General features: G+C 39.6%; 1 protein-coding gene across 2 annotated transcripts; it reads left to right on the forward strand.

Moving 5' to 3' along the window:
• The first annotated feature begins 1,248 nt into the window (after nt 1–1,248).
• On the forward strand, nt 1,249–24,735 carry SLC17A5 (solute carrier family 17 member 5). Of its 2 annotated transcripts, XM_075707907.1 has the most exons (12): nt 1,249–1,322; nt 1,463–1,498; nt 5,212–5,410; nt 6,856–7,089; nt 7,596–7,683; nt 10,499–10,585; nt 11,827–11,945; nt 12,774–12,932; nt 15,440–15,572; nt 17,236–17,383; nt 23,071–23,161; nt 24,552–24,735. In XM_075707907.1, exons 1-12 carry the CDS (start codon nt 1,249–1,251, stop codon nt 24,687–24,689), a joined length of 1,506 nt encoding a protein of 501 aa, XP_075564022.1. In that variant the 3' UTR covers nt 24,690–24,735. The 2 variants fall into 2 exon arrangements, with proteins under 2 accessions (XP_075564022.1, XP_075564023.1); XM_075707908.1 differs by lacking the exon at nt 1,463–1,498 and having other exon boundaries at nt 1,249–1,309; nt 5,214–5,410.
• Nucleotides 24,736–27,228: the final 2,493 nt, after the last annotated feature.

The raw sequence follows: 27,228 nt of genomic DNA on the forward strand, positions 1-27,228 counted from the left end.
TGCTTCACATGTTCGCATAGATGTAATACCCTATGACCGGCACACAGCCGCAGTCATTCTATTGATACTTGCGAGCTCAGTACATCTACCTTGTGTGAAACGGTATAGCCGAATGTGCTGCCAGGAATCTTTTACATTCTTCCATTTTTCCAGTACGCAAAATTTTCCAGTAAGTTACTTACACACTGGTGTGATGGCATGGGGAAGTAGCAAAGCCAAGGGTTTCAGTGGATGGCCGGCGGAATCGTCAAAATGACTCGGCATGCAGCCCTGGCAAGGGCACCGACAAGCAGAGGCAGGCTCCTATGTAAAGGCCTGTGAAACTTAAAGACCTCTACCCTGTTGTTAGCCTTGACTGAGGCTGAAAACCACTGACTCCGAGAGGAAAAGCTGTGTTACACAGGCCACGGTGCTTATTCATTTATGTCGGTGCATTTCTCTGATTTTAAGGCCTCACTCCAGGAATCGGGCACCGCACACGCGCGCAGAATAACAAGGTCCTGCGCCGCGGATACTGTAATTTATCGCTGTAACGCTGCTCAAGCGGCCGGGCGTTTTAGTGGTTACAGCGAAACCCTGCACTGCGAGCCTGCCCCAATTCGGACATGGCTGCCACGCTTCCCCTGCACCGAGAAGCCGCCCGCCTTCGCTCGCGCGCCGCCACGCGCGGTCGCCAGGCCACGGCCGCCCTCAACGCGTAACGCTCCTCCGCGCCACGCAACCTGAAGCGCTTCTGTCGCAGCAAAGCTCGAAACGCATTCACAGCCGCCACCTCCCCGCGCCTGCGGAAGGCGTGAGTCGCCTGATGAGATGTGTCCTAAATACGAGGAACTTTTCCCAAAACAGGCGAGGCAGGCGGCACAGCGACACCCGCAGTCAGCCCTGCCGTTCGTCCCCAGCCGTCAGCCCGCCCCGCCCCGCCCTGCGGGAGGGAGCGGCCGCCTTGGCGCTGCAGGCGGGCGGGCCGCCGCCGCCCCTGCCCTCACCAAAGATGGCCGCCGAGGGCAGGCCGGCAGCCGCGCCAGGCTGCGGCTGAGGCTGTTTCCGCCCGCCAGCGCCCGTCACATGACCGCCGGGGGCTGCAGCTGCCGCTGCCCGGCACCGGCGGGGCAGAGCAGAGCAGAGCAGAGCAGAGCAGAGCGGGGTGGGCGGGCGGGCAGCGGCGCGGTGAGCCGCGCTCCCGTCCTCTCAGCGCTGGCTGCCGGCGGTCTGGCCCTGGGTGCGCTGCGCGGTCCGGGTGGCAGCGAGATGGAGACCGAGGAGGGAGAGGACCGCACCCCGCTGCTGAAGGAGTCGCAGCTCGGCACGGGTGAGAGGCGCGGGCGGCGGCACCGGGGGCAGCTGCCCCGGCGAGCCGTGCCCAGCCGGGCACCCCCCTCGCTGCGGATCTGCCGGCCCGGGGGCCGCGGAGCCCGGCGGCGCCGTGGGAGGCGGGCCGGGCCGTGGCGCCTCCCCGGCGGCACCGCGCCCCGTGTGTCGCGGCGTCGCGTTGCCATGGAGCCGCGGAACGGCGGGGCCCGGGCCGAGGGCGTCCCTGCGGGGCCGGGGCCGGGGCCGGGGCCGGTCCCTCGCCTGCCGCAGCCGTTGCTGGGCGGCGCGCGCGGCCGCCCTGTCAGGCCAACGGCCGCCCCGGCGGCGCCCGTCCCCGCGGCCTCGGGGGCTTCGCCTCCCGCCCCGCGCCGGTAAATGCGTTTGGTCTTGAGGACGCGGCGGTGCCGGAGAGCGTTAGGTTAAACGCGGCCCGGCCTCCTGACGGCGATTGGAACAGGCTGCCCGGAGAGGTGGTGGAGTCGCCGTCGCTGGAGGGGTTCAAAAAGCGGGTGGACGTGGCACTTTGGGTCATGGTTTAGTGGGCCATGGGGGTGTTGGGTTGATGGTTGGACTGATGATCTTAGAGGTCCTTTCCAACCTTAACGATTCCTGGTTTTACTTTCGTTAAAAAATAATCCAGCCACCAAGCCAGGAATCATGAAATTAATTATTACTCTACCTTTAATTGGTTTAGTGGTGGACTTGGTAGCGTTAAGTTTAATGGTTGGACTGGATGATCTTAAAGGTCTTTTCCAACCTTATATGATTCTATGATCAGGGCTTTGTCCTCAGCACTGACGGCGGGGAACAGGCGTGCAGCCCTGTTACCTAATTCACATCTAAACACCTGCCCTTGGCTTGGTGTCTCTTCAGGGGAGGCAACTGGGTAATTCCAGCTTAAATGCTGGCCCAGCTATTAACGATTGCTGGGGTCCACCGAGGTTATGGCAGAATTTCATTTTAAGCCAGAATCTGAGTAAGACTAATTGCTTGTTATGGAAGTGTGGAGAGGAAGGAAGGTGGAAGAAGGCACGAAGATAATTATAGGAGAGGAGGATCATTATGGGGTCAGGGCTTAACAACAGAGCTAATGTGTTTAGGGGGTTGTCTGTGCTGTTTGCTTTCCCAGAGCAGGCAAACTATAAAGAGTAAAGTAAGATTTTTGAGTTTCTTCAGTATGCATGGAAAAATACCCTAACCTATGTGGGAAACATATAACTGCAGCCACAAGGAGCCGCTAACAAAATGACTTAAAAGTGCCAGAAAGAGAGAAATTTAAGTTCAAGTCAGTTATTAAAGCAAGACTTTCTTAAGTTTGCACAATGCATCGTCCTCCAGTTGAGGTAGTTCACCTCACCCACAAGGAAAAATACAGCAGAAGAGCAACTTCCTTTAACTGCTGTGCAACTTGCAGCATAGACCTATTTTTTTAACTGCAATTTAAGAATCTTGTTCAATTATAGCTACAGTATTATAAGACATGCCCCTGAAATCAGAATTAACTGTAGATGTAGAACCCAAGACTGCCAATCGAGGTAAGTTCTTGAACAATTAGCTGCCTTAAACTTTAGGGGGGGTGAATGTCTGTGTCTCTTTGATTATGGTAATCTCCTGAAGAGGTGGGTGACTGAAACGCATCTGGAATCTTCTCGAATCTTCTGTTCTGGTAACTTGATCTAATGTTCTCAGGTATTGCATATGCACTTAGTGGAAAGACAGGGAAGCAATAATTTAGCAGCTATTTGTTTGAGACTTGCAGATCTACATGTTTGTTAGATTTTAATGATAAACTATTTACAGTTCAAAAAAATTTGACATTAGTGATCTTAAGTTCTTGCACATCTGTTTTGTGGAGCTTGCTCTCCAGACAAGGTGTATACCAGTAAGAAGCTTCCAGAGGAAGAGTAATGGATGTTCCAGTTAATCTGCATTTCCAAGGAAAGGTTACTTCGTCAGTGAATATCAGCAGAAGTCTGAATATCAATTCAGCCTTCTGTTATTATTGTTCAGCCCCAGCAAATACAGGCAGTGGAAAGGTTGAATAGCTTTACCTGTAATTATATTCATCGTTATAAATTATGCAACTATACATTTTCTACTTGAGGCAAATTGCTTTTGAAACAACAGTAAAGGACAGTGAAGCTGCCTGACTAGTTTTTGTGCAGTAAGCACTTCCTGCTTTTGGTGCTTATTGTTTTTAAAGCAAGCAATAAAATCTTGGCTGCTCTCCTTTCTGTCATTTAAAAATCAGATACGCCTTTTTCAAATGCTGCTGAGGCATGACTTGCAATTACCACAGGTCTGGAAGATGTTTTGGATATTTGCACAGTAGCCTCACTTATCACTCATTTACTAAACAAACATAACAAATACAGCCTCTCTATGTCATTTTAACAACTTGTGTAGCCATAAGGAACTTCACATAAAGTTGGTCAGGGTTAGAGACTTCAAAAATGGGAAAGTTCTACTACTTTCATGAAAAATACCATCTTGCAGAAAGGCTCTGTTTGTGCCGCCACTGAAAAAGACAAAATCACATAGGCTCATTCCTTGTTTCAAGGAAGTTACTGGGAAGGGCAAGGTCTTTAGATAGCTTGTCCACAGGGCGTGCTTTTTGGTTCTTGCTGCAGATCAGGGAATCCAGTCAAGAAACATACTGCAGTAGCAGATGAAGCTCCAGTCAATCCTGTTGTTCATAGATATACTTGTTCTATTCATCATTTGAATTCTGGATAGCCAGAGAAAGATGAGATCACTGTAGACTGATGTAATATCTGCAGGTACTGATCCCCAACCCTCCCAGAGTTTCAGACATCCAGGTTATAAAATTTTCCGTTAGCACCATGGTTTCCTCACAAGGGGGGAAACTCCACCCCCTAACTATTTGTTAATTCAGCAGATTCTTCGAGTAGTTTCTCAACAATTTGACATTTCTGCTCAGTAGGTTCAGGCGTTCCCAGTTCATAAAGAATATCTGCAGAGCTGTAAACTGTATAGATACAAAATCTATTGCCACTGGTGATGTGCTGGCCAAGTTACAGCTCAACTCTGATCTGAATCTCCTGGTACCAATGAACGATCTCTGCCAAACGCTTCTGTGTACTACTGTAGAAGGGAATCAATAACTGTGTTACAGTACAAAGTCTGATATCTGGGTTTAAACAGGTGACAGAGTTGACTTAATGCCACAACACAGATTTTATGCTGAATCTAAGACTCATTTTACTTTGTCAACTTCACTGTTATATGGTGACTGCGGAAGAGGGGCATACTGGGTGAGTGGGAAGCTGTTGCACAGTGCCACTGCAGTGTTTGCCATTCCCCTTTCTGCTAGTTTTCTCTGGCACCTGTCAGCAAATGCATATTCCTTCATAAGTAAAGTTACAGAAGGATACCTTGTCCTAGAAAACAGTCTGGAATCTCAATGACTGTTCTTTAATACTACTTAAAGAGTCTCTGTTTTTCTTGAACCGTTTTCACATATATGGCAGGCTTCCTGCTAATCTTAGGGGTTTTTTTTTGTGTGAAGTTCTACTTTGGATAAATACTACTGTATCTTGGGGAGGACTTTTGAAACCATGTTTCTAAATCCATTTCCACACACCACACACCACACTTCCACTGCAGCTCCTACACTTGTGCGGGTAGCTACCAGTTGTCTAAACAAGAATTACATTTGTTTTGCACATCGGTAGAAAAGTGGGCGCTTTTTTTCCCCCCCTACCCTCAGCTTCTACCCCTATTGGATACACCCCTTAAGACTAGAACAATTAGCTTGTTTTCTTGCCTATTCTTTTTCTTACCCATAAATTTCCAAGATTATTAGTAAAAACTGTTTATCAGTTGTTCTTATTTTGTTAGGTTCTGTTAAACCAAAAATCTTTCATTTACTCTCATTTCAGTTCCTGCATGCTGCTCAGCTCGATACAATCTAGCGCTACTGGCCTTTTTCGGGTTCTTCCTCCTGTACGCGTTACGTGTGAACCTAAGCGTTGCTCTGGTGGATATGGTAGAACCTAACACAAGCTTAGCAAAGAATACGACTTCCAGTGTGTGTCCAGAGCATTCATCCACCATAAATGTTCCTCGCAACACAACGGTGAGGTCTCAAACATATTGTCCTGTAATATGGCATGTAAAAATCTTTTTAATAGAAGTCTGTGATTGATGACTCATGCTTAGGTGGCAAGAGAGCAGGCTGCTCTTTACTGGATGGCCTTCTCCGTGGTTCTTCTAAAGCTGTTCTGAAAAATGATAGCCTTAAATGACTGGCTAATTTAGAAGTTCAGTGCTCAGGGTCAGGTTTTTTACGTATATCCTTTCTGTGCTATTCCTTATAAATTGGCTACTCTGACCTTGTACATCTATTATGACTTACTGTTTTATATGCCAGTGATCAACTGTTACTGTTTCATCTGCGTCAGAGCTCACATCACTGTCCGTATTTGCCTGTTCTTTGTACAGTCTCAATGGCATGAAATTTCATTACAAATTAACATGTAATATTTTTCTCCTCTCTTCTTTGATCTCTTTCCCAGATCATGATTCTTGTCTTTATATCCTTTATCTCTGAGTTCCCTTCCAGTAATCCTTAAAATCACATTTCTTAACTGAACAGAACTGCTGCATATGAAAAAGTGCTTTAAAAAAAAAAAACAAAAGCTTTGTGAGTTTGGATTTGCATAGATCTCACGTTATAATTGCAGTTTATTACTGAGCACTCTTGCAGTCTTCCTGCCTTCATTTTGTTTGCTTGTTTAGAGGTCATTTATTATTTATCGTGAGCAAATTGTAACTGCGAATTTTATGGGAAGAAGATTCTCTCATCACTTCTGTGAAATGTATGCTTCTTATTTAGATGGTCATAAATTGGGCTTTTGGAAGTGATCCCAAACTTCAAAATCACTTTATTGGGCAACAGTCCATGACTTCTTGCTGACTTCCTTTATAGCTTCAGGCTCCTTATCTCGATCATCTTTGCTTTTATTATTTTGTCCACTAAACTCATCTTCCCTCTGCTGTGCTTATCCCATTCTTCTACCTACCCCTGTGAATCCTGTCCTTGGCTGCTCTCCCTCTTTATACTAAATTTAAGCATCTGCATCTCCTTGTTTGCTTTTCTGACCATAAATTTTCTGCAGGAGAAGCTATTTTCTAGAGCATGACCAAATGTCCACATTGTGGTACAGAAGTGGGATTCACACTCATGCAGACTACATGGTCTGTACCTATGTCACCTAACCCAAGTTGCTTAGAACTCAAAAAAGGGATAACTGCCCGAGCACTTACATGTCACATTGTGATGATTTTCATACTTGGGTTAGATATGTCTGAACAGACTAAACTACCCAAATTAGCTTTCAGCACAACTTTGCAGTATAGATGTGTGTAGAGGAAGGAGACCCTAGGGAGGAGGCCATGAAAGATTTGTAATTTAGGTGTAAGGGACTAAATGGTGGATCAAAGTTATATAAAAGATAGTCAGAGAAACTGCATTTTGTTGTTGTGTTGTTTTGTTTTGGTTTTTTTTTTTCCTCTTTTTAGGGGGAAAAGTATTCTTGGGATGCTGATACTCAGGGATGGATCCTTGGTTCTTTTTTCTACGGCTATATTGTTACTCAGATTCCAGGAGGATATCTGGCCAGCAAAATCGGAGGGAAGCTGTTACTGGGGTTTGGCATCTTTGGTACCTCTGTATTCACCTTGCTTACTCCCTTAGCTGCAAATCTGGGAGTTGGTTACCTCATAGCTGTCAGAGCCTTGGAAGGACTGGGAGAGGTAATCCTTTTTCTCTATGTAACTTGAAAATGTATCTGAATAATTTATTAATGAATTGTAGTGATTAGACTCTGTGGGTGTCGGTATGCTGGAGTAGTATATGGATTATTTCATTTTGAGTAGCTTAGTTTTAATTTTTGTGAATAATAGATAAGTTTGCACTATATTTTAGCCTAAGCTTTTTTAATAAGAAAAAGGTTTTATTTGTAAGGACACTTGAGACAAAACTAGAATTATCCCTTCTCATTTGTCAGAAACCAGGAGCTCAGAACAGTATTGTTTGTATTCTTGCAGCTTTTCCAGTATATACAGAATCAAAAGCAGGAGAAATTAATTCTGCCTACTTACTTTCATGCCTTGCGCACTTTTTTAAAGTGGTTTCTTGCTAAACACAAAACGTAACAGATTGTACTACTGCTTTTTAATGAAATATGCTTTGAAATGTGCAAAGTTGAAGGGAGTTCTAAAGTTGTTGCATTTCAACAGAATGAAATGTTGTTTTCTAGGGTGTTACCTTCCCAGCTATGCATTCAATGTGGTCGTCTTGGGCTCCTCCGCTGGAACGCAGCAAGCTCCTTAGTATTTCATATGCAGGTGAGAAATTCCCACGCTGATAACAGGATTATACATTTTTACTGCAGTAACAGGGAGGATTGACTTAAATCAAAGGGATTTATATTATAAATTTTAATCAGCATTTAATCTGGAAAGCATAACATTGAATTAAATCTCTCTTTGCATTCATTACCTTCATTTATTCATGGCTCTTATAACCCTGAGAAAATGTATTGATTTGCAGCTAAGTATAAATTTCAGACTGACTTTGGTATAAAGCGGTGCGAAGAGTTACTGTGAAGCTGATTAACAGAAGATACTGCAAGTAAAGGGGATTTAGTATTAGGAACAAAAAAGCTGGGGCAGAATCACAGGATAGAGGTGGTCGGTTGTTTTTTCAGGGCTTTTTTTAAAAGTGTTTTTGGAGGAACTCAAGGAAGATGATGTCCAAGGTCCCAGGTATTGCTGCAAGAGCTCCTTGTCAGAGTCCAATATCCCCTGACCAGATGCTTTTAGATGTTCTTTGAGTGGAAGGTGTAATGTTTGATATCAGATTTACTTATTTGAAGATATTTGATGTTACTCAGGATTTTTGATTTAGCAGAGTGATACAAAATATGCTGAAAGCACAGTACAAATGTAAGTTAACACTTAGCAAAATATAGCAATTGCAATACACATTTGCATTACTGGTCTCTAATATGCTTGCCATCGTGATGCTGGGAATCCCCCGTTGCCGGGAAGGAATACGTGAGTTGAAGGCAGCTCAAGTCCATTGTTCTTTTAGAAATTCTGTTGTTACTTGTTTGGTTTTTATACTTTACATTGGGCTGTGCCACATATTCGCTCCCCGCATGCTGGTCTGGCTAACTCAGGGAGACAGTCACACTTTTAATGAACTCGGGGAGAAACATTTACACCACCAGCTGATCCACTCAACAGTTGATACAGTCAGCTGATGCACTCAAGTGACATAGCTGTTTATCTAAAACAAAGGTCACCTTCTGGGTCCCCTTTGCGTTGAGATAAAGTCTTTGCAACAGCTGTGGTCAGTCACACCCTGTATTATTATCTGAGCTTCATTCACACATTGCTCTTGCCCATCTCCACTGAGCCTTCGTCTGTTCTCGGGGTTTATTGGTCAGTCACATTGCACAATGCAGCATTTGTGGGGCAGGTGAAAAATGTAGCTTTCTAAATTTACTGGTCAAAATTGATATTATTTCTTTGAGGATGTCAAATTTTGTGTTCACTTGATGAAGTGATGGTTTGTTTCACTCGCTCTTGTTAGTATTAATGCTGTTGCAGCTTTCTTATTCAACCTGGGCTTCATCAAGAAGACAGGGCTATATACCATGTAAACTGTGGCTACAGTTTCTCAAGCAGCTAAACCAGTCTAGTGGCTCATTTGTGCCAACAGGAATGAAGCCTTAATCCTCTTCCTCACATTTTTTCACTTCCCTCCTAGCCAAGTGTCTCATTCCTTCCTTTGTGCTATTTCAGGTATTCATCAGATCCTTCCATGAACCACTTTAACCTACCTAATGCAGCAGAAAGCTTTTTTCTTTTTTTTTTTGTATCTGTTTTCTGCCATATTAGTGAATTAAATCTGCTTTAAAAGATGTCTTTGTGTAAGAGCCAGCACACAAGTTAAGCAGAGAGCACAGAGTTGGGATTGACATCTACTGCATTTAACAACTGGGAGCTTTTAAACTGTCTTTTTGTATCTTGTGAAATGATATGCTAGTGTACTAGTGAGAAGAGGCTGTGGTCTTGAACTGCCACTTGTTAGCAGTCATGGTGGGTAAGGCAGCTTGTGTAAACTTAGCAGAGTGTTTCCTTTTCCCCACATTTTCATGGTTGGCAGTCATGTGGTCTGTGGTTTATTTAATCATGATCATGTTGCTTTTCTAAGAGAACATATGATTGAGGTTATATGTAGTTGTTATTTTGATTTATATTTTGCATGAAGTACGTGGTTTTGTTGTTTGTGGTTGAAGCTTTCTGCCTCAAGTAAAAATTGTTTTCCATCAAGATGGAATCTAGGCAGCCAACGTATCAATGTAATATAATGTTGAGATTAGGTTTGGAGGAGTGATTATATAACTAATGTTGAGAGGCAAGGTCTACTATTTATCACCAGTATAGTTCCTAAGTATGTAAATAATATAGGTTGGGTTTCTGGTTTAGATTTGGGGTGGGAGGGGGAACCCACCATCCTTTGCAAAATGTATATTGAACTCAAGAATAGTTCTTTCCTGCTTTTGGCTTGTATCTGAACTGGAATCTGCTCATCTTGCCCTTCTTCCTTGCCTGATACTACACCCCATTGAATTCAGGGACCATGGGATTTGAACCTGCTGGTTATATGGATGCCTTCTGGCTCTTGTTTCTAGCATTCTTGTTTCTGTGGAGCTAGTAGGAGTGACAAGAAATGCAAATGGATTATATCAAGGCAGAATATTCACCACCCCAAGTCCTTAATTGTACTGTGGTCAGCTTTCTGTTGTTTTGCCACAATGCCAGTTGACTAATTTGCATTGTTTTGGAGGTACTAGAGCCATCATTTTATTGAAGATGAATATGCTAAGAATGCCTGCATTTTATTGCTTTTTGCTTGTAATTTTGGATGCTTAGGGCTTTGTGACTCCGTTTACTTGGAGCTGCCAAAGCAGCTTCTTGGGCCTGTGTTTCTTTAAGGTGAAATGGAAGCCCTCTAGTGGTGGTGACATCTTTTCTGCATGATTTATTACAGAAAAATAAAACAAAATAACTGTGAAATGCCACTTAGTTTAAGGGGTCAATAGGAGATATAATTATTGTTTTTCTACTTGGTTTTGCTTTCTTCCGGTAGGTGCACAGCTGGGAACTGTAGTCTCTCTGCCACTATCTGGTTTAATCTGCTACTATATGAACTGGGTTTATGTGTTTTACATATTTGGTAAGTGGGTTTTTTAAATTATTAAAAGTACAATCTATATTCTTGTTGAAAAGCATGGTATATTGTAAAACTTACTTTACATTTTAAAAACGTGCGTGATGTAGTGTTGCTATTTTATTCCTCCTGGGAAATTAGAGATATTTAAAGCTAAGTAGATTCCTTTGTGTGGCTGTAAGCAAAGCTGTCTCTAAGTTGGACAAAAGCTGGTACAAGTCAAATGCTCTTAAATCTCCCGCCACTTGGAAACAACAGGCTGAAATTTCTTATTTGAAGTGTGAAATTGAGTTAATAACTCTAATCCCAGGAATAAACTTCTACTCTGAATCAAAGAGCATGTGAAAAGTTACTGCTGTTTTAAATGGAAACTGTGTAGAAAATCTCTCTAGCAGTCACAGGAACCCTAAAGGAATGCCCAAAATGCAGGGCCTAGCATGTTTACTGTGAGTTGTGTTCTAGAAGAAGCTCAAACACGGAAAATATTTTCTAACAGCATGTCATAGATCTAACTGATGCTTTTTTATAGGTCTATTTATGTCGGAGCCGTTTCGTATTCTGCGTGGGGAAAGCAGAATTGAAATCAAAGACAAGGATTATACTTTCCTCAACAAAACCACTGCCAATTTTTGTAAAAATGAAAAGGGTTCAAAACAAAGAATTGGGCAAAATGAAATAAGTTATAATGTTATAGTTACATAAAAGTACAGTTGATTTGGACTGACTGTTGAAAAGTTACCTTTTTAAATGACAGTTCTGGGGTTTAGCTTAAAAAAGCAAAGGAGGATTGGTACATCAGTTAAGCTGTATGTAGTGATATTCTCCGTATGTGCACCAAGTATTTTTTGTGATTAAACTTAATGTGAATTTTTATTTTTCTTCTGGGCGAGCTATATCCTTTGTGGCTGTTCCATGTGACTGCTAAAAATACAATATGTATGTGTACGCAACTTTCTTGCTGTATGAGACACTTCCAAGAGGAATTAAAAAAAAAAAAAAAAAACAAACCCCACAAAAAACCACTTTCCTGCTTAGTGCTTTTTATTGTTTATTACCTCTAAATGTGCATTGTTAAGCCACTTTGGGGAACTACTGTTTGTAAGTAGATAGAAAAATAATATGCATTAAAATTATATTACAGTATTTGGAAAAAGCTTCTAACTAAATCATCTGAGAGTGTTATTCACTCAATATAATTGCTTATTTCTTTTATTTCTATCTCTTTACCCATCTCTTCCCAACAATAGGTGCACTTGGCGTATTATGGTTCTTCTTCTGGATGTGGTTGGTTAGTGATACACCAGAAACTCACAAGAGCATTTCACATGCTGAAAGAGAGTATATACTCTCTTCTCTAAAAGATCAGGTACAGCACTTCAGTATAGTCTTACTTAAGTAAGAACATAAACCATAAATACTGTCATTAGCATCATGCTCTGTTGACGTCTTCATCTGAGAGAGAGGCAGAATTTGTCAAAAAATTAAAAATACAGTGCAGTTGTATAAGTGAGAAACAACTGGCAATCAAACAAAGCATTGTTGTGGTGCTTTTTAAATAAAAAGCTCAAGTCTATCACTTCTTTTTAAACTAGATCCAGACTTGTATAGTGTCTTTAAACTTTGCATACAACATTTTACAACTTTTTTTCAATGTGTCTTCTAGAGTAAGAAAGAGATTACTGTTTGTGGAGAAAACATTTTGAAAATGCTAATGAGTTAGTTCCTAAAGTGTGCATAAGAGTTTATTCCTGTGACTGGGCGTATGTATTTATAACCTGTGAGGTTGGCTGAGAGGCCAAAGTTAATATCTAGGATTGAGTAGGAAAGATTCAGCTAAATAAACACAAGGGGTGACTTTAAACATTTAATCATTTATAGTTAAAGCAGGAGGCAACAAATCTCAACAAGAGAAGGCATACTTTTTGAAATTCTGATTACAAAACATAATAGTAATTGGTTTACTTTGCAATAGTAAACAACAGAGCAGTAACGTACATTAGTATACCTTCAGTGAGAACTGAACGCAGTAATTCATTCATTGCTGATGACTTGCATCTATTGACTGAGACTCATTTTCTGCCCTTCAGAATGAATGATCTGCATAGATTTGGGTAGGATCAAAACACTGTATTTAGTAAATGTTCATGTCAATGTCCTGATCACTCTTCTCTTCCCTTTTTCTCTGCCTTGCTAGCTTTCTACACAGAAATCTGTTCCCTGGAGACGTATACTGGAGTCTCTTCCACTCTGGGCTATCGTTGTGGCACACTTCTCTTATAATTGGACTTTCTATACACTTCTTACGCTCTTGCCCACATACATGAAGGAGATCCTGCGGTTTGATGCACAGGAGGTGAGAAAAATACAGTCACTTTCTTTTGAATTAAAGAAATGAAATAACAGAGATCTTCCCTGCTGTTTAGAACAGAGGAACCTGCTTAAGACCCTTGGAATGTAAATGTATAGCTGGGAGATGGTAAAATAAATCCCCACAATTAAGCAGATGCATTGAAAATGTTGCCTGCCTTGTAATTTCCATTTTTTGGGGGACTTATTTGACATTTAGCTTAATGCTAGCTTTCGAGCTCATTTTTCTGGTTGAAGATGCATGTTACCCATTTTAAACTGCTCTGATTTAAAACAATAACTATAAAAATATTTTTCTCTATTATATGGTTTGTATGATTGCTTCAGATTTTATAGCTTGTTTTATGGCTTCTGAAACACTATATCTTTGCTCAGTCATAAAGGAGAATGTTTCCAGTTTAAAAAGAAAAATAAAACTAAGGAAATCGTTGGACAAGTGACATTTTTTAAAGTATTTTAAAGCGGGGGGAGCTTCAGTCTGATTGGATCCCTTTCCAAATTGTCACTTTCCTTTCCTCAATGAGCAACAGAGGTAAAATACCTTTTTTTTTTTTTTTTTTTAGTGAGGTAAATAGGATGAAACAAAACCATAGACTTAAGGTCCAGAAATAATGCTTTTCAAGGAAATTTTTAAAAATGAAATTACTTATCAGGGAAAAATTGCAGGGATGGTGGGTGGAACATTCTTATTTATAGCAATTACTTGACTGTACTGGTCTTTCTTTAATGAGAAAGTTTCAGTGATAGTATAGTTTACCTGGAGAAGCTGGTACAGCTCAACTAAAAAGGTGGTCAGAAATTTCAAGAAGTTTAGCATAGTCTTTTCCTGGTTTAACACATGAGACTGCTTTAGAGCAAACTGAATATTCACACCATGCAAGAAATAGGTGATGCCAGCAATCTTGGGAGAAAAAGATGGGGAATCTCAGTGTTAGAAGAGAAGGTTGCGGTAGGGCAAGCTGCAAAATGGCTGGAAAAAAATAGCTGAAGTTGCTGGTTGGGTTCCTTATGCCTCTTGAGGGAACACCTGCGTAAATATCTATGACAGTCATTTGCTACAACAGCCCTTGATTGCATGGGTTTTGTAAAATGCTGTTGCATTAAGTGCTAACGGGTTCTGCTGTGAAGTGGTTTCCTATGTCTCTGGGTTATGTTTCTTCTTTTTGGAGTGACTGGGTTATGTTTCTTCTTTTTGGAGTGACTTGGAGTACTGACTGTTGTGAACATTAAAGAAAAAGGAAAAAAAAGAAAAGCTTGCATAATAGTGTTGGACTAACTTTGTTGCCACACATTTAGATGGAAATTGCATTACTATTTAAAATATTATACAGTTGCTACTGTATAGTCCACCAGTTTCCATCCTATAATAAAGGGATTGGTTAAAAATAATGCCGTGTCTCTGAATAGTGCTTCAAAATAAATTGTTTCTTTTATTAGTGAGACTATCTTCTATTTTTCAAAATTTTACTTACTGCTTTTGAAAGCTGAGCATTGAAACCCCACCGGCCGCATGTTTAAGTGCTAATAGAGTGGATTTCAGGTGGGGATGTGTTTCTGGTCTCACTTCAAATTAAATTTCCTAGGGAAGCTTTTGTTTCTTCTTTGACAAATATACATTTTATGATAGTGTATAAATGTGAGAGTATTTCTATCCAATAGCTACCCAAATACCTCTTTTTAATCACAGATTAGGTCAAATTATAGCTCTGTTATCAGTAATTATGCATAATTATATGGAGAGGTTGTAAACTTATGCAGCTTAGTAGTACCTTTTGTTTCCCGTCATCAGAAAAAAATGCAGAATCAGGCAGAAGTCTCTAAACAGCTCTTGTTTAAAGTAATAGGAGTTAACAGGTGACTCCAGTGTAAGTAATGTCAGGTCCTGAATAATAGCTTTGCTTTGGGATCATAGGATGTCCAGCCTGGATCTGATGAAAGTTGTAGTTCTGTATTTTGTCTCTGATTACAGCCAGCATCAGATGTTTCAGCAGATAGATATGGGATAATGTAATGTTGAAGAGTTATAGTAGTAAAAAACCCTGAGATTCCATATAGCTTTCAAAATTCTGAATGATATTCACATCTTCTACTTACTTTAGTAACTCATTCGATAGCCTGTCCTAACTGAAATTGGTGTTTCTGGAAACTTGCATGACTAGGTTAATGTCCACAAGATACCTTCATGTATATTTTTCTTTTTCCTGAACCCAGTTGCTGATTTAAACATTTGAGTTTTGGTCTGGCTGCATTGGTAGTTACAGATTAAGTCATGCAATGGAGAGTTTACACATTGGTAACTTTAAAATGCTTTGCTTTTTCTATCCCTAGGTTCCTCTCTTACGGTAATACCAACAATAGTTATGTGGATGGATGGTTTTGACACCTCTGGTTCAGTCTCTGTTAATGCTTCAGCACAAGTGATTTTTCAGCATATTGAATTGTCATTTCAGTGTGTTAACTGTCGTCTTTTTTTTTTTTTAATCTCCTTAACAGAATGGTTTTTTATCTGCCCTACCTTATTTTGGCTGCTGGTTATGTATAATTCTGTCTGGGCAAATTGCTGATTATTTACGGGAAAAACAGAACTTGTCCACTGTTTGTGTTCGCAAATGTTTTACCCTAATAGGTAGGTGCAAGTATCATCTGTTTGGAACATCTCATAGTATCAGTCTGGGAAAAATGAAGTGTTTGGGAGAGTAGTGTGACATTCTGCTCTGAGATTAGGCAGGATTCTGCATGGCTTCAGAGGAGCAGCTTTATTTCTACATTAATTTGTCAAGAGTAAATTCTATCTTTTTGCCATTAAAAAGTAGGCCTATTGGATAAGAGAACAATAAGAGATTGTCAAAAGCTTTGTTTAGGTCAAGATACATCATTCTTACAAGCAAACTGATTAAATAAATGGTCGGGTAGAATCACCATTAAAGTGGTGATAATTGCTTGACAGAATGATGCCTTGTGAATGGCTATCTCAAACTGAGATGGGATATTGTTCTGCCTGAGCCTATTCCCAGCTCTGTGTTGTTCAGTGTTACTTAACTGAATAGGAATACACTTGCAAAATTTATAGTTCCTACCAGGGTAGGAAGACCAAATAGAATCTAAAATGGTCTTGACTAGTTGGGAGGAGAGGTGATCTGATATCACTAAGAGATCAACAAGATCAGGTTTTTAATGAATCCAGGCAAAAGGCTGTATTCAGGAAGGAGAAGTTAATTGCTGATTAAAAGAGGAGGGGCAGGGGAAAGATATTAAAAAAAAAAAAAAAAGTCAGCCCGCTTGATGTGTGCCCATCCTTACTGCCTTCTCAATTCTGCTGATTCAGTTGCTTTCTTTAAAGCAGCTCTTACAATAAACTCTCAAGCATTTTTTATTTTAAGCCTGCACCATTTTGGTGATCCAGTTTACTGCAGGGCCTCACACCCAAGTATGTACAACTGAGCAAGAAACATGATGTTGTGTTAGGAAAGGCAGCACTGTTAGGTTGGCTTCATCAGCAAAAGCATGTACTTGGAGGTGTTTACAGAGATCATGATGGGGTCATATAAATGGGCTCTGGTACTGGGAAGTGGGAACTAAAGTTGACTGCAGACAGGAAGCAGCATGCACTAGCCTATGATGGCTGCTAAGCTGTTTCCAGTACCTGATGTAGCATCTCTAAAGCTAGCCTGGGGTCTCTAAATTGTACAGTAGGCTCCAGTATAGATATACCAGATGTTCAGATCTTGTAAATGTGAAATAAAACTCATTCTAGAAGGTGCCTACAGGAGAAATATACATATATATATATATCTATATATGTACATGCACACATATATATATGTATGTATGTATTTGTATGAACCCTTCCAGCTCTACTTTATTATGATCTGCAGAAGTCAGTGTTTGTTCCTGAAACCTGGAGAGTTAAATGGGGATAATTTCTTTGCAGTGTACTGTTCACCTACCAGTGTCAGTGCAGCTTCTATTATTTTTATAACAATAAATAAAATTAATTTGCAAAGTCACTTTCAGTATCTGTTGATATTTGTTAATTTTTTATCTAGTTGAAGTTTGCTCTTCGCAGCTAGAGTGGGATTTTTCGGGTCTGCCTACTGTTTCCTGAAGCAGCAACAGGTTTGCAACCCATCTGCTCTTCCTTAGAGGCCCACTGTAATGCATGTAGTGCAGTGCTGCATTCTGTACACTAGGTGGTGGTGCAAGTTGTATAGAAAATGTATACACAGCTTAGAGCCTCTTAATGTCTCTCACGTTGAAGGTCCATTGATTCTAAGATTTCTGTCTTAAAGGAATGATTGGACCTGCAGTGTTCTTAGTAGCAGCTGGATTCATAGGTTGCAACTATGCACTGGCTGTTGCATTCGTGACCATATCAACAACACTAGGAGGATTTTGTACATCTGGCTACAGCATCAACCATCTGGACATAGCACCTTCGTAAGTATTGCTGAAGCTATTGTTAGTACATGTGATACATTTATGAACCTTTTTTTTTATTTTTTTTTTTTTAATTTTATTGCTGGGCTGCCTGGGAGATTTAGCTATGGACCATGTGCTGTACAGACCTGGAATGTAAACACTGACAGTGACTCAGGTTTACAGTTTTAAGCACTGTATTTGCAAAAAGTGCAAGTCTGGCAGAGGATATGATATGAACAACAGTTTAGAATAATTCCATTTTTGATCCTGCAGTCATAAATTATATAATTCCTGTAATTATACTAACTAGATTTTTATCCTATTTGATTCGTGATCTTAATAGGACAGTATGTTTTGGAACAGCACAATACAATTAAGTGTTTCACTCTTAAACTTTTCCATCAGAGTTATCAACCTTTAGTGTGAACATTACCATATTTAAGCACTGTGATACAGGCAAATGATTTGTATTTGAAAAACATTCTATACACTGGTATCAAAATCTTCTTATGAGTAGGTGACCTGTTACCAGTAGGTAACAAATCAGGTATGTACAATTGCTCTTAAATGACTAACTTTTAAGAATGGAAAGTTAGACTTCAGTGTGTTACAAATTCAGAATCTGACAGATCCATCAGCTTCCCAAAGAGTGTGGATGTATGTGTATTCTTTTGAAAGTCCACGTAAGGATTGCACTGGTAAAAGTCAAGTACTTTGCTTTGTCATTAATTTACCTGTTTGTGGTAACACTTAGATATGAGCAGGGTCAAATGACTTTATGAACAAAGAAGAGAGTGTTTCTGTACTAATGTGTAAAATGAAAAGAGTTTAAGTGTAAGTGAAGAGGGGGGAAAAAAACCACTTTGTAGAAAAGTTACCTAGAAAAAAATTCTTAAGATCTGGACAACTTATATGGGAGACCTCGGGTCCAAACTGAAGATGGTATCCAGGAATTGACAATTGGAAGGGTGTGGTCATGTCCACAATGATGGACAAGTTTTGACTTAACAGTTATGAAATAGTGGGAGCCCAATTAATCTTGGCAGGTGAGATTAGGTAGCAAGCAAGAGGCAAGGTGTCAGTGGCCAGCTATAAACAGCTTGTACTATTAATTGAGTAAGAAAGTAAGAATAGCTTCTGTGATGCACTTTGTTTTAAATCAAGTAGAATTACGAATTTAAAAGATGTAGCTAAAGCAGTGCATCTGGGGTGTTATGGGTCCATTATACAACTTCTGTTTCAAGCTTAGCTTTGCAGAACTGTAACAATTTCATAAAAATGTAAAACGTTGGCTAGGAGTTGGAGTTATTTATTTTGTGTCTCTGTGTTTAAAAATACAAAACATAAGCATTAATGTCAAAAGACATTACTACTCTAAGTTACTTAATGGCAGAACTTGGATATCTGTGCAGTTTTGATTTGCCTCCTTTTCTCTGTGCATCACAAATCAGTCTTGGTGTAATTGTTGTAATATTCCCCTGCACAGGACCTTTTCTTCACTCAGTGTACAGGATGAATCACGCTCTAGAGGTGACTTAGCGTTGTATAGAAGGGGAGACTGACATTAATTCCTAAAACCTCTACCTCATAGCTGCAGTAGTGGGAGAGCACATAATGGCTGAGGCAGGGCATTACAGGAGAAAAGAAGGGTCATGTTTATGGTAGCTGAACATTGCTCTTGGGAATTCAGCCCTTTCAGTGCTCTGTCACAGAGTTTGGATGTGGTAAGTCAGTTGGATCAGACTCTAGTGCGATCATCTGTGAGCATCATGTTCATACCCTCTAGCTTTAGGAATCTGGACTCTTCAAGAGTTCTTTAGTTATGATGAGTGAGGGGAACTTCTTGAGGCTGGTTCAGACTACCATAATATGTAAAGGGAGTCTGCGATAGCTGGAGTCCAAACTTAAACAGCTCAGCTGAGAAGCTAATGTTGGATCCAGTGAGATTGAGGCCTAGCTGATTTATTGGTTGTTTTTGTATGCCTCTTCAAACTATTAAGTTTTGGCTTGCAAAAGTGATACTACCCAGACTGCAGACAGAAGTCAGTGGAGCTGTGCTTTGAATATATGAACAATGCTGTGAAATACTCTTAGAATGAGATCTTGAGGATCTCAAGTCAAGCCACCCAGTAGGCACATACATTCTTGGCCTATGTTTTTGTTTCATATCTGTAGGATGGGTTTCACATTGTCATCTCCACCTCTCAAGAGTGTTGTGAAAATAACCTAGTATTGTGAAGAGTTCTACTGGAAAGTGTTTGGGATGATTAAAATTCTAATTGCAACAGCTGAATAGTATGCAGAAAGTAAGGCTTGGGTCCATGCATTGAGAAAGTGAAGTGAAACGAAATATTAAATGGTGCTCATTAAGTGAGTACAATTCATCCTGTCCACTGAGTGCAACAGAGCTGTCACAGGAAAAAGGAAATTGCACAACTGCAGTGTGTCTCTGTGAGGCGTGCGCGCGAGGAATTTCTGTATGCAGGTGACAGCTGAGGTTTCCAGAACTAGGATGTTGTGTGTTTTCTAATTTGACAGATACTTCACTTTGCATTTCTAATGTGCTTATTTCAAGGGTGAATTTGTATATGACAGTATCCAGAGTATTTTAGGTGTTGAAAAAAGCCACAAGAAAAAAATGTGGCACGATACTGATACATGTCAGCAGGCGTAATTAGATTCACCGCATGAACTGCTGCTGATCCCTCTGACCAAATCCCCTTCTATTCTTCCTACCCTCAACAAAGTCCTGCTTTTATTCCCTTTGCAGTTAAACCATACAAGTTCCTCTAGCCCTTCTTTCCTCTCAGATAGGCTGAAGGGAGCATACTGATTATGAGTGCAGGAGAGGCAGGTGTCTTGCTGATAGTTCAGGAACTTTGGCCCGGCATTGCCTCTAGAGACCAATGGCCGCATACGCAGAAAAACTTTGCTGGATGAGAACATGGTCAGGATGGATGCTGTTTTATTGAAATCGGTGATTCTCTATTCAGCACATGCATGCTTTAACTCAGGGTAAATCTGTCCAAATGGAGACAGAGGAGGAAAGGGGCATGTTCTTGTAACAAAGGTAGTAGGAAAAAAAAATTCTTCAAATACAGAAATACAAAAACATCTATGACAAGAGGAAAAAGAAACCTTTTTCTGAAAGTCTGAACTTTGTTGGATGAAATAGTCAAGGCAGGTGTTCACAATTTCAAGGAAATGCTTGGCATAATTGCAGAAATCTGAAAACGTGGTCTGGATAAACTTGTGAAGGAAACCTCTGGTAAGAGTTTACCCAGAGCTCGATTTTTTTTTTTTTCCCTTCCTTTTAAATTTACTGAAAGATATTAGAATAACCAGAAAAGCCATTTCAAAATGCACTTAAATGCCCATTTTAATTGGTTAGAAGAATGCTGACTAGAATAGCAAAGGGTCCCTTATTGCTACTAAAACTTGCATTATACCAAAAAAATAATTATTATATTCACAGGAAAGTGAATGAAAATACTTATACTGAAGGAAAAACAGTATTTGCTATGTGTTTTTGGTTTCTAACATGTATTTATTATGCCATCAGTGTATTGAATTGGGGGGGTCAGGGATGGGAGGGAGACAAGATTGTTCTTGTGGGGAAAACGTATTCTATTCTAGCTCTTTAAATCTACATCAATATGCTGCCATGATTACGATTTTTAGCATTGCTGTTACCATGAGCCCTTGTAATATTCCCGTGGCTGTGTTATACACTAAACACTTCACATACCTGTTTTTTTACTCTTGATTTTACTACTTAACTGCTCTGCAAGTTGATTTGTGTTTGGTTATCCCCACTATGCCTTAAGAACCTCACCAACAGTTTACTATTAGTCTTGCTCTACAGACGTGTCACTTTTTGCTTTCCTGTTCAATATGGGAGTCTCCACTGTGCTGAGGGAGTGGCATAGCAGTTATCTGCATCAAACAGCGAGCGTTACCAAGAATGCAACCTATGTCAGAAACACTGGGCATAAACAGAGGCATTTAGCCAGCAATTGATTGCCAAAGATCTTTGGCAGCCAGGGAAACTATTAAACTATGTTTAGTTTTGAAAGTGTGTGTTATCAGTATGGTAGTGCTTAAACACGTTGAAGACAAAATGCATTTGGTTCTACTTAGAGGCTTTAAATGGAGTTTTGCTATTTGTGTTTATCTGCCTAAGGGAAACTTTTACACTTTCACATTCAGCTTCATAAAGGCCTATTAATTCTTAAACACTTTCCATGTTCAGAAGACTGCATGCTACATTTATAAGAAATAAGGATCATTTTAATTAAGGCATTGGAGCTCAGTCTAAAATACATTGCCATGCTTTAAACTGATATGTAGTGTTGACTTTTAAAAAAAATATCAACTGGTAGGCTAGATAATTGATTCTCTTTCTCAGGAAAAAACACATGTTTCTCTAATATCGTTGGACTGGATACACATACCACAACCTTTTGTAACAACGCTGTATGGCTGAATTCTCCTGTTCTGGTAAATGAAATGTCAAAGCTATGCATCTATCTTTAGAGATGAAATTGTATTTCTGTTGTGTTAAAATCAGTGAGGACATAATTTCACTCTGCTAAACAGCCTAAAATGATCACTGGGAGATAACTCCTTTCTCCTGTGGTAAACTGCAACTATTAGTATTTTGTATGATTCTTCAGCCAGCAAATCCACCTTGAAAATCTGAACTATAGGGATCTGTGCTCTGGTGGTCGGAAGGTCGAGCTCTGCTCTAGAATGTCTAGCTCGTTTCTCTTCAGCCTCTTCCACAAGTCTGCGCTTGTGGTACAGTTTCAAACATGATTTTTCAGTATTGCAACACTCCTATGAGAGAGATCTTTAATTGCTTAGAGATGAGGTGCTGAGACTCGGATATTAAGCAAGTTACCAGCTTTTCCCAGCAAGTTTTTATGGCTGCTGGTGCATATGCATGTACATATGTGTGATAGAGCAAGACGTTCATGGAACAGGAAGCTTCAGAATGGAGCTGCAGGAATGGCAACCAGCAGAACTGGTTAAGTCAGACCCATTTCCCATTGGCCTTGACCCATGGAAAGCTCAAGGGAAGGACTGCCGCAGTGCTCTGAACTCGGCTCTTTGGAACATACACTCCGTAGTGTAGGTGGGGATATCCATCCACACTGGTGATATTGCCTTCTTGGCAGACACTTTTTAGTAATGATACCTGAACCAACTCTTGCTGTTGCCAAACAGCACTCTGTCATACTCCTTGTTGTCTTCAAGGCATGCAATGTTTCTTTTCTAACTTCTCCAATGGATCCATTCCAGACAGTTTGGTTGTGACTTAGCAAAGGGTACGTGGGTTTGGATTATGGATTCTGAGCAAAGCCATGAGTAATTTAAGTTAAATTCCATAACTAACCTCTGGAAAAAAGAGACATAGAGAATCACAGAATCATTTAGGTTGGAAAGGACCTTTAAGATCATCGAGTCCAACTGTTAACCTAACATTGCCAAGTCCACCACTAAATCATGTCCCTAAAAATGTATGTACCAGGTTGTCAGTGAGGTGTTGTTAGAATAAAAGCAAGCCATTCCCAGTGGAACATTTGTGTGTTAATTTGTCTGTGTGATCAAGATGAGGCCTATGTGATCAGGTTAGGCAAAATTGTTTCCATGACTGATAAGCAGGATAAGTTAATAAGCAGTGTTAACAATTTCTTTTGCAGGTATGCTGGAATTCTCCTTGGGATCACAAATTCTTTTGCCACTATCCCAGGAATGGTGGGGCCAGTTATTGCCAAGAACCTCACTCATAATGTAAGTCTGATTGCTATTTTTTCAGTTGTTATTTTTTTATCTCCATTGAATGGAAATTCCATCTTCTCAAGTCTGCAATCATTAAATGAAATCTGCGTTATACACGTAAGTGGTACTGTTCTGTTGCTGTGAATGACTTAATTCCTAGCCTTTATTCTTCTGATTCTGATGAGGAAAATAAAGGTAAAACCAAAGACCTTTGTGTAGGATTTTAAAATTTTAGTGACTCACCCCTTATATTGTCTAGGAATAAAATGAATATGTTTTTATCACAGTAAAACTCTGTTAAAATGCCAACTAGATGAGACAGCTATGGTAATATTTTAGCAAATTAAGACAAGTTCTTACTTGTTTTAAAATCAGTCTTTCACGTGAGGTGTTGAGTTGTAAGGTCAGCATTTGTCAGATAAGTGAGAAACTAAATTCAAATGTGTGGTTTTTATAATGCATCCCTTTGTATGTACACTACAGGATTAGGACATTCTAAGCTGTATTAGTTTCACAAGACACCTAACTTTTGTCTTGTGTCTAACACCTAACTTCACCTAACACCTAACCAAGTGTTAGATTTGACTTCCAAGGTGTTTTAGTCAAAGGGTGATTTGGAGTAGAAAAAGAGAGCAAGGAGTTGTTTGATTTTTATTTTTTTTTTTTTTAAATCAATATATGACTTACTCTAAAGTCTTTTAAGAAAGGAAGATGGGAGCAGTAAGTTTATTGATACAGTTGAATTTTCGGAGTTGGTGATCACTCCAATGATTTCCTTAAAAATAATATGAAAATATTCATTAATACATGAATTTAAACAAATTAGTCCTTCCAGACATCTTAACAAGTGGGATATTTTTTTTTGGTTTGTTTTTTTTTCCCCCCATACTAATGCACTGTTGTGGCATTATTATGTTTTTGTAGTAAAATCATTTACAGGTTTGTTACAGTAGTCATCTGGAACTTAAAAAAAAAAAAAAAGGGAAAAAAAAAGTGCCTTAAGACATCTGCAGATATTACTTCTTATTTAAAAAGAAAAGAAAACAAGAAAAAAAAAAAACCCAAAAACCAAACAAACCGCAGTTCTTTGCTACCCATGTCTTAAGGCCTTTTTTAAATACCAGAGTTTAGAGGATTCCTCTTGAAATCTGAGTAAAGATAGCTACCTTGTTTGGGCTAAAAAGCTTATGATTCTGGAATATCCACACAGTAGTCATTAAGAATAGCTTACTGCATAGTGCAGAGCACTTCAGCTCGTGGATCACCTGACTTGAAAGCAAGGTAGCATCAGTTTTAAAATTACTTTTTCTTGAGTGTGGAGCTGCAAATTGACAGCATCTCTTCTTTTTTTTTTTTTTTTTTTTTTTCTTCTTCTTCTTCTCCTCTTTCCTCCTTTTGACAGAATACTGTGGGAGAATGGCAGACTGTTTTCTATATTGCTGCTTCTATTAATCTATTTGGAGCAATTTTCTTTGCATTATTTGCAAGTGGAGAAGTTCAGGACTGGGCAGTCAGTGGATATCACTTGCATAGAAACTGAAGGAGATGTTGAAATACCAAAGCTGTGCGGAATTCCGATGTGCTAGAATTCTGTGACCGGAAAAGTGCCTTCCCTACTGATGCCTAGGAGTCTTCAGAGCTTTCAGTTAAACAATTTTATCTGTATATCTTTTGTACTGAAAATCATTTGACGGTGTATGTGTGCTATTTCCTAACAAGAAACTACGTGGATTAAATATAATAGTTTCGTGCTAGGACTTGATATCAAATATATGATCAGAGACAACATTTTAAATCGGTGTGCTAGGCTCCAATTCTTTCCAGTTTTTAATTAATATTTTCTGAATTAATGTGTAGGCAGATGTTTGTTGATACTGAAATGAGAGGAAAAAGCAAAGTGATTATGTAGCACTGTAAGGAGGAATGACATGCAAAGAATTGTACCCAAAAAAGTGTTTTGATTTCCATGATGAGATTGATAGGTTTTTTGCTGTTTAAAAGTCTAGAAGAGCTCTAGTTTTCTACAATCTTTTGTAATGATTTTACTTTGTCAGGTTTTTAATTGATGTCTAAGAAATGCACACGTGATTTTATTCTATTTTATGCACAAGTTTTCAATATATAAACATTCCGTTTCATGAATATAGCTTCACAACTGATACAGAGCAATGAGGAAGTAAAATGTACCATTGTGACTGACAGAATAAGCCATGTGTTACTGTTCTCTGTGGTGCAGGTTTTCTAAACAGGCCTTATTTTTATTCATCTGTGCAAAGAAGCAGCAGTGCAACTCTGGTTTAAATCTAGGCAGTGTGCAAGAGCGAACTAGAAATAGAACATCTGCATGCATACCTTAAAATAACTTTCAGTTTGGCAGTTCACTTTTGTCTCTTTAAATCAATGCAGTGGAATTCTTTCCTCTTGCAAGTAGATATATTTGTCAGCTTGTCAGTGTAAATGCAATAAAATAAGGCCAGTGTAGGGAATAATGAGGAAAATCAGTTTTCTAACAGCCTTGTTTGTTAGTCGCAGAAAAGTAGAGTAAAAAAGAACTAGTGCAATAACCTGATGCTGTTAGCCTCCTATCACCATAGAATTTGAAATTCAAGAGCATCCTTTGCACAACATGCAATTAAATGCTACACAGTAGGATTAAATGAAGTCTATGAAAACAGTGGCCTTGTTAAGAACAAATGGCTGAGTAATCTTGTAGTCACAATGCAAAGGAAAATTCCTGTGCCAAAGATTCCTGAATTGGAGCAATTAGGTGAAAAAGAAAAATCACGGGGCTCTGGGTCTTTCATTTACCAACAATCCAAATGGAAAGCCCAGTACTAAAGCTGCTCCAGTGGAGCCTACCTTCCTTCATTTCTAGGAAATGGCATCTGCCTCTTCTTTTTAGCTTTAAGAGCCATTTTGTTTTGACCTTCCTTGAAGTGTCGTGTTCTCTGATGGTGGAACTGTGTTTAAATCTGTGTTTGTGTCTGCATCATTTCCACAATAAACAATGTGAAGTTCAGATTAAATTAATAGTTGTTCAGTGGCAGTATGTTAAAGCTATATTGTGTCTTCAGTGTTTCCACAATAAATGGAATGAATATTTATATGTGCATCTATTGTTGAAAATTACTATCTCCCTGAAGTTAGAGCACCATTCTCAAAGTATGCCGAACAAGATCGGTGACTGGATTAAGGGATGGTTCATATTTTCCTGGAAAATTACCTGCTTCAGAAGTTTCTTGTCTAGCTTTACAGGTGAGTACTTGCCTGACACTGTTTTTAAAGGAGTGATTTTACTTTGTGTTTACGGAAATTTGTAGTCTTTCGGAAACCTTGGTTAAAAAGGAGGAAAAAAATGTTTCTGGATATAGATTAAATTAATTTATGCCTTTGCTTCTCTAGAGATCATAGGCAGAGCAGCATATGGACAGGGTTGCTATTTCACCTGTTCTGAAGTCAGAAACCTCAGTTTCCCATGCTTTTAGTCTTTTTCCTTGAAAACAGTTCAGTTGAATTATCAAAATTAAAAAATAGATACTTAAGGAAGTTGACGCAGTAGGAGTGAATGTAGACATTCTCTGTATCACTGAAATGAGCCTGAACTGGGTTCAGTTAAAACTGAATTAATTTTAGGCATATCAGCAACTGAGCAGTCTAGAAATTTTTGACCAGCATACTAGATTTTGTTTTCTCCTCATCTAATGCTCCATTAATACTCATTTTGTATACTGTGTAACTTTTAAGTGAGCTTGGAAAGTGGGACTGAAAAAATTGCTATAAATCCTTATATTATTTCTAGACACCAAGCTACAATTAACCTAGTAGTACATAACTATTTCCAATTTTTTTTTTTAAAATATCAAAACATAGGATGGATTCTTGCTCTCGATTCAGCAAGGCTCTTAACACATAACAAACAAACAAGAAAACCCGCAAAAATACTTAAGTCTTACCTTTCTGCATCATGCTCACAAAAAGGAAAATCTGTGGGAAAAGCTGTCCAAATATTTTCTACTAATCATGATACTGTTCCTATTGCATTGGCATGTTCCTGTTTGCACAGCCCTGTCAGTCAGTTT

This window comes from Pelecanus crispus, chromosome 3 (genome assembly GCF_030463565.1).
Source record: "Pelecanus crispus isolate bPelCri1 chromosome 3, bPelCri1.pri, whole genome shotgun sequence".
In the NCBI taxonomy this organism is placed as follows: Eukaryota; Metazoa; Chordata; class Aves; order Pelecaniformes; family Pelecanidae; genus Pelecanus; species Pelecanus crispus.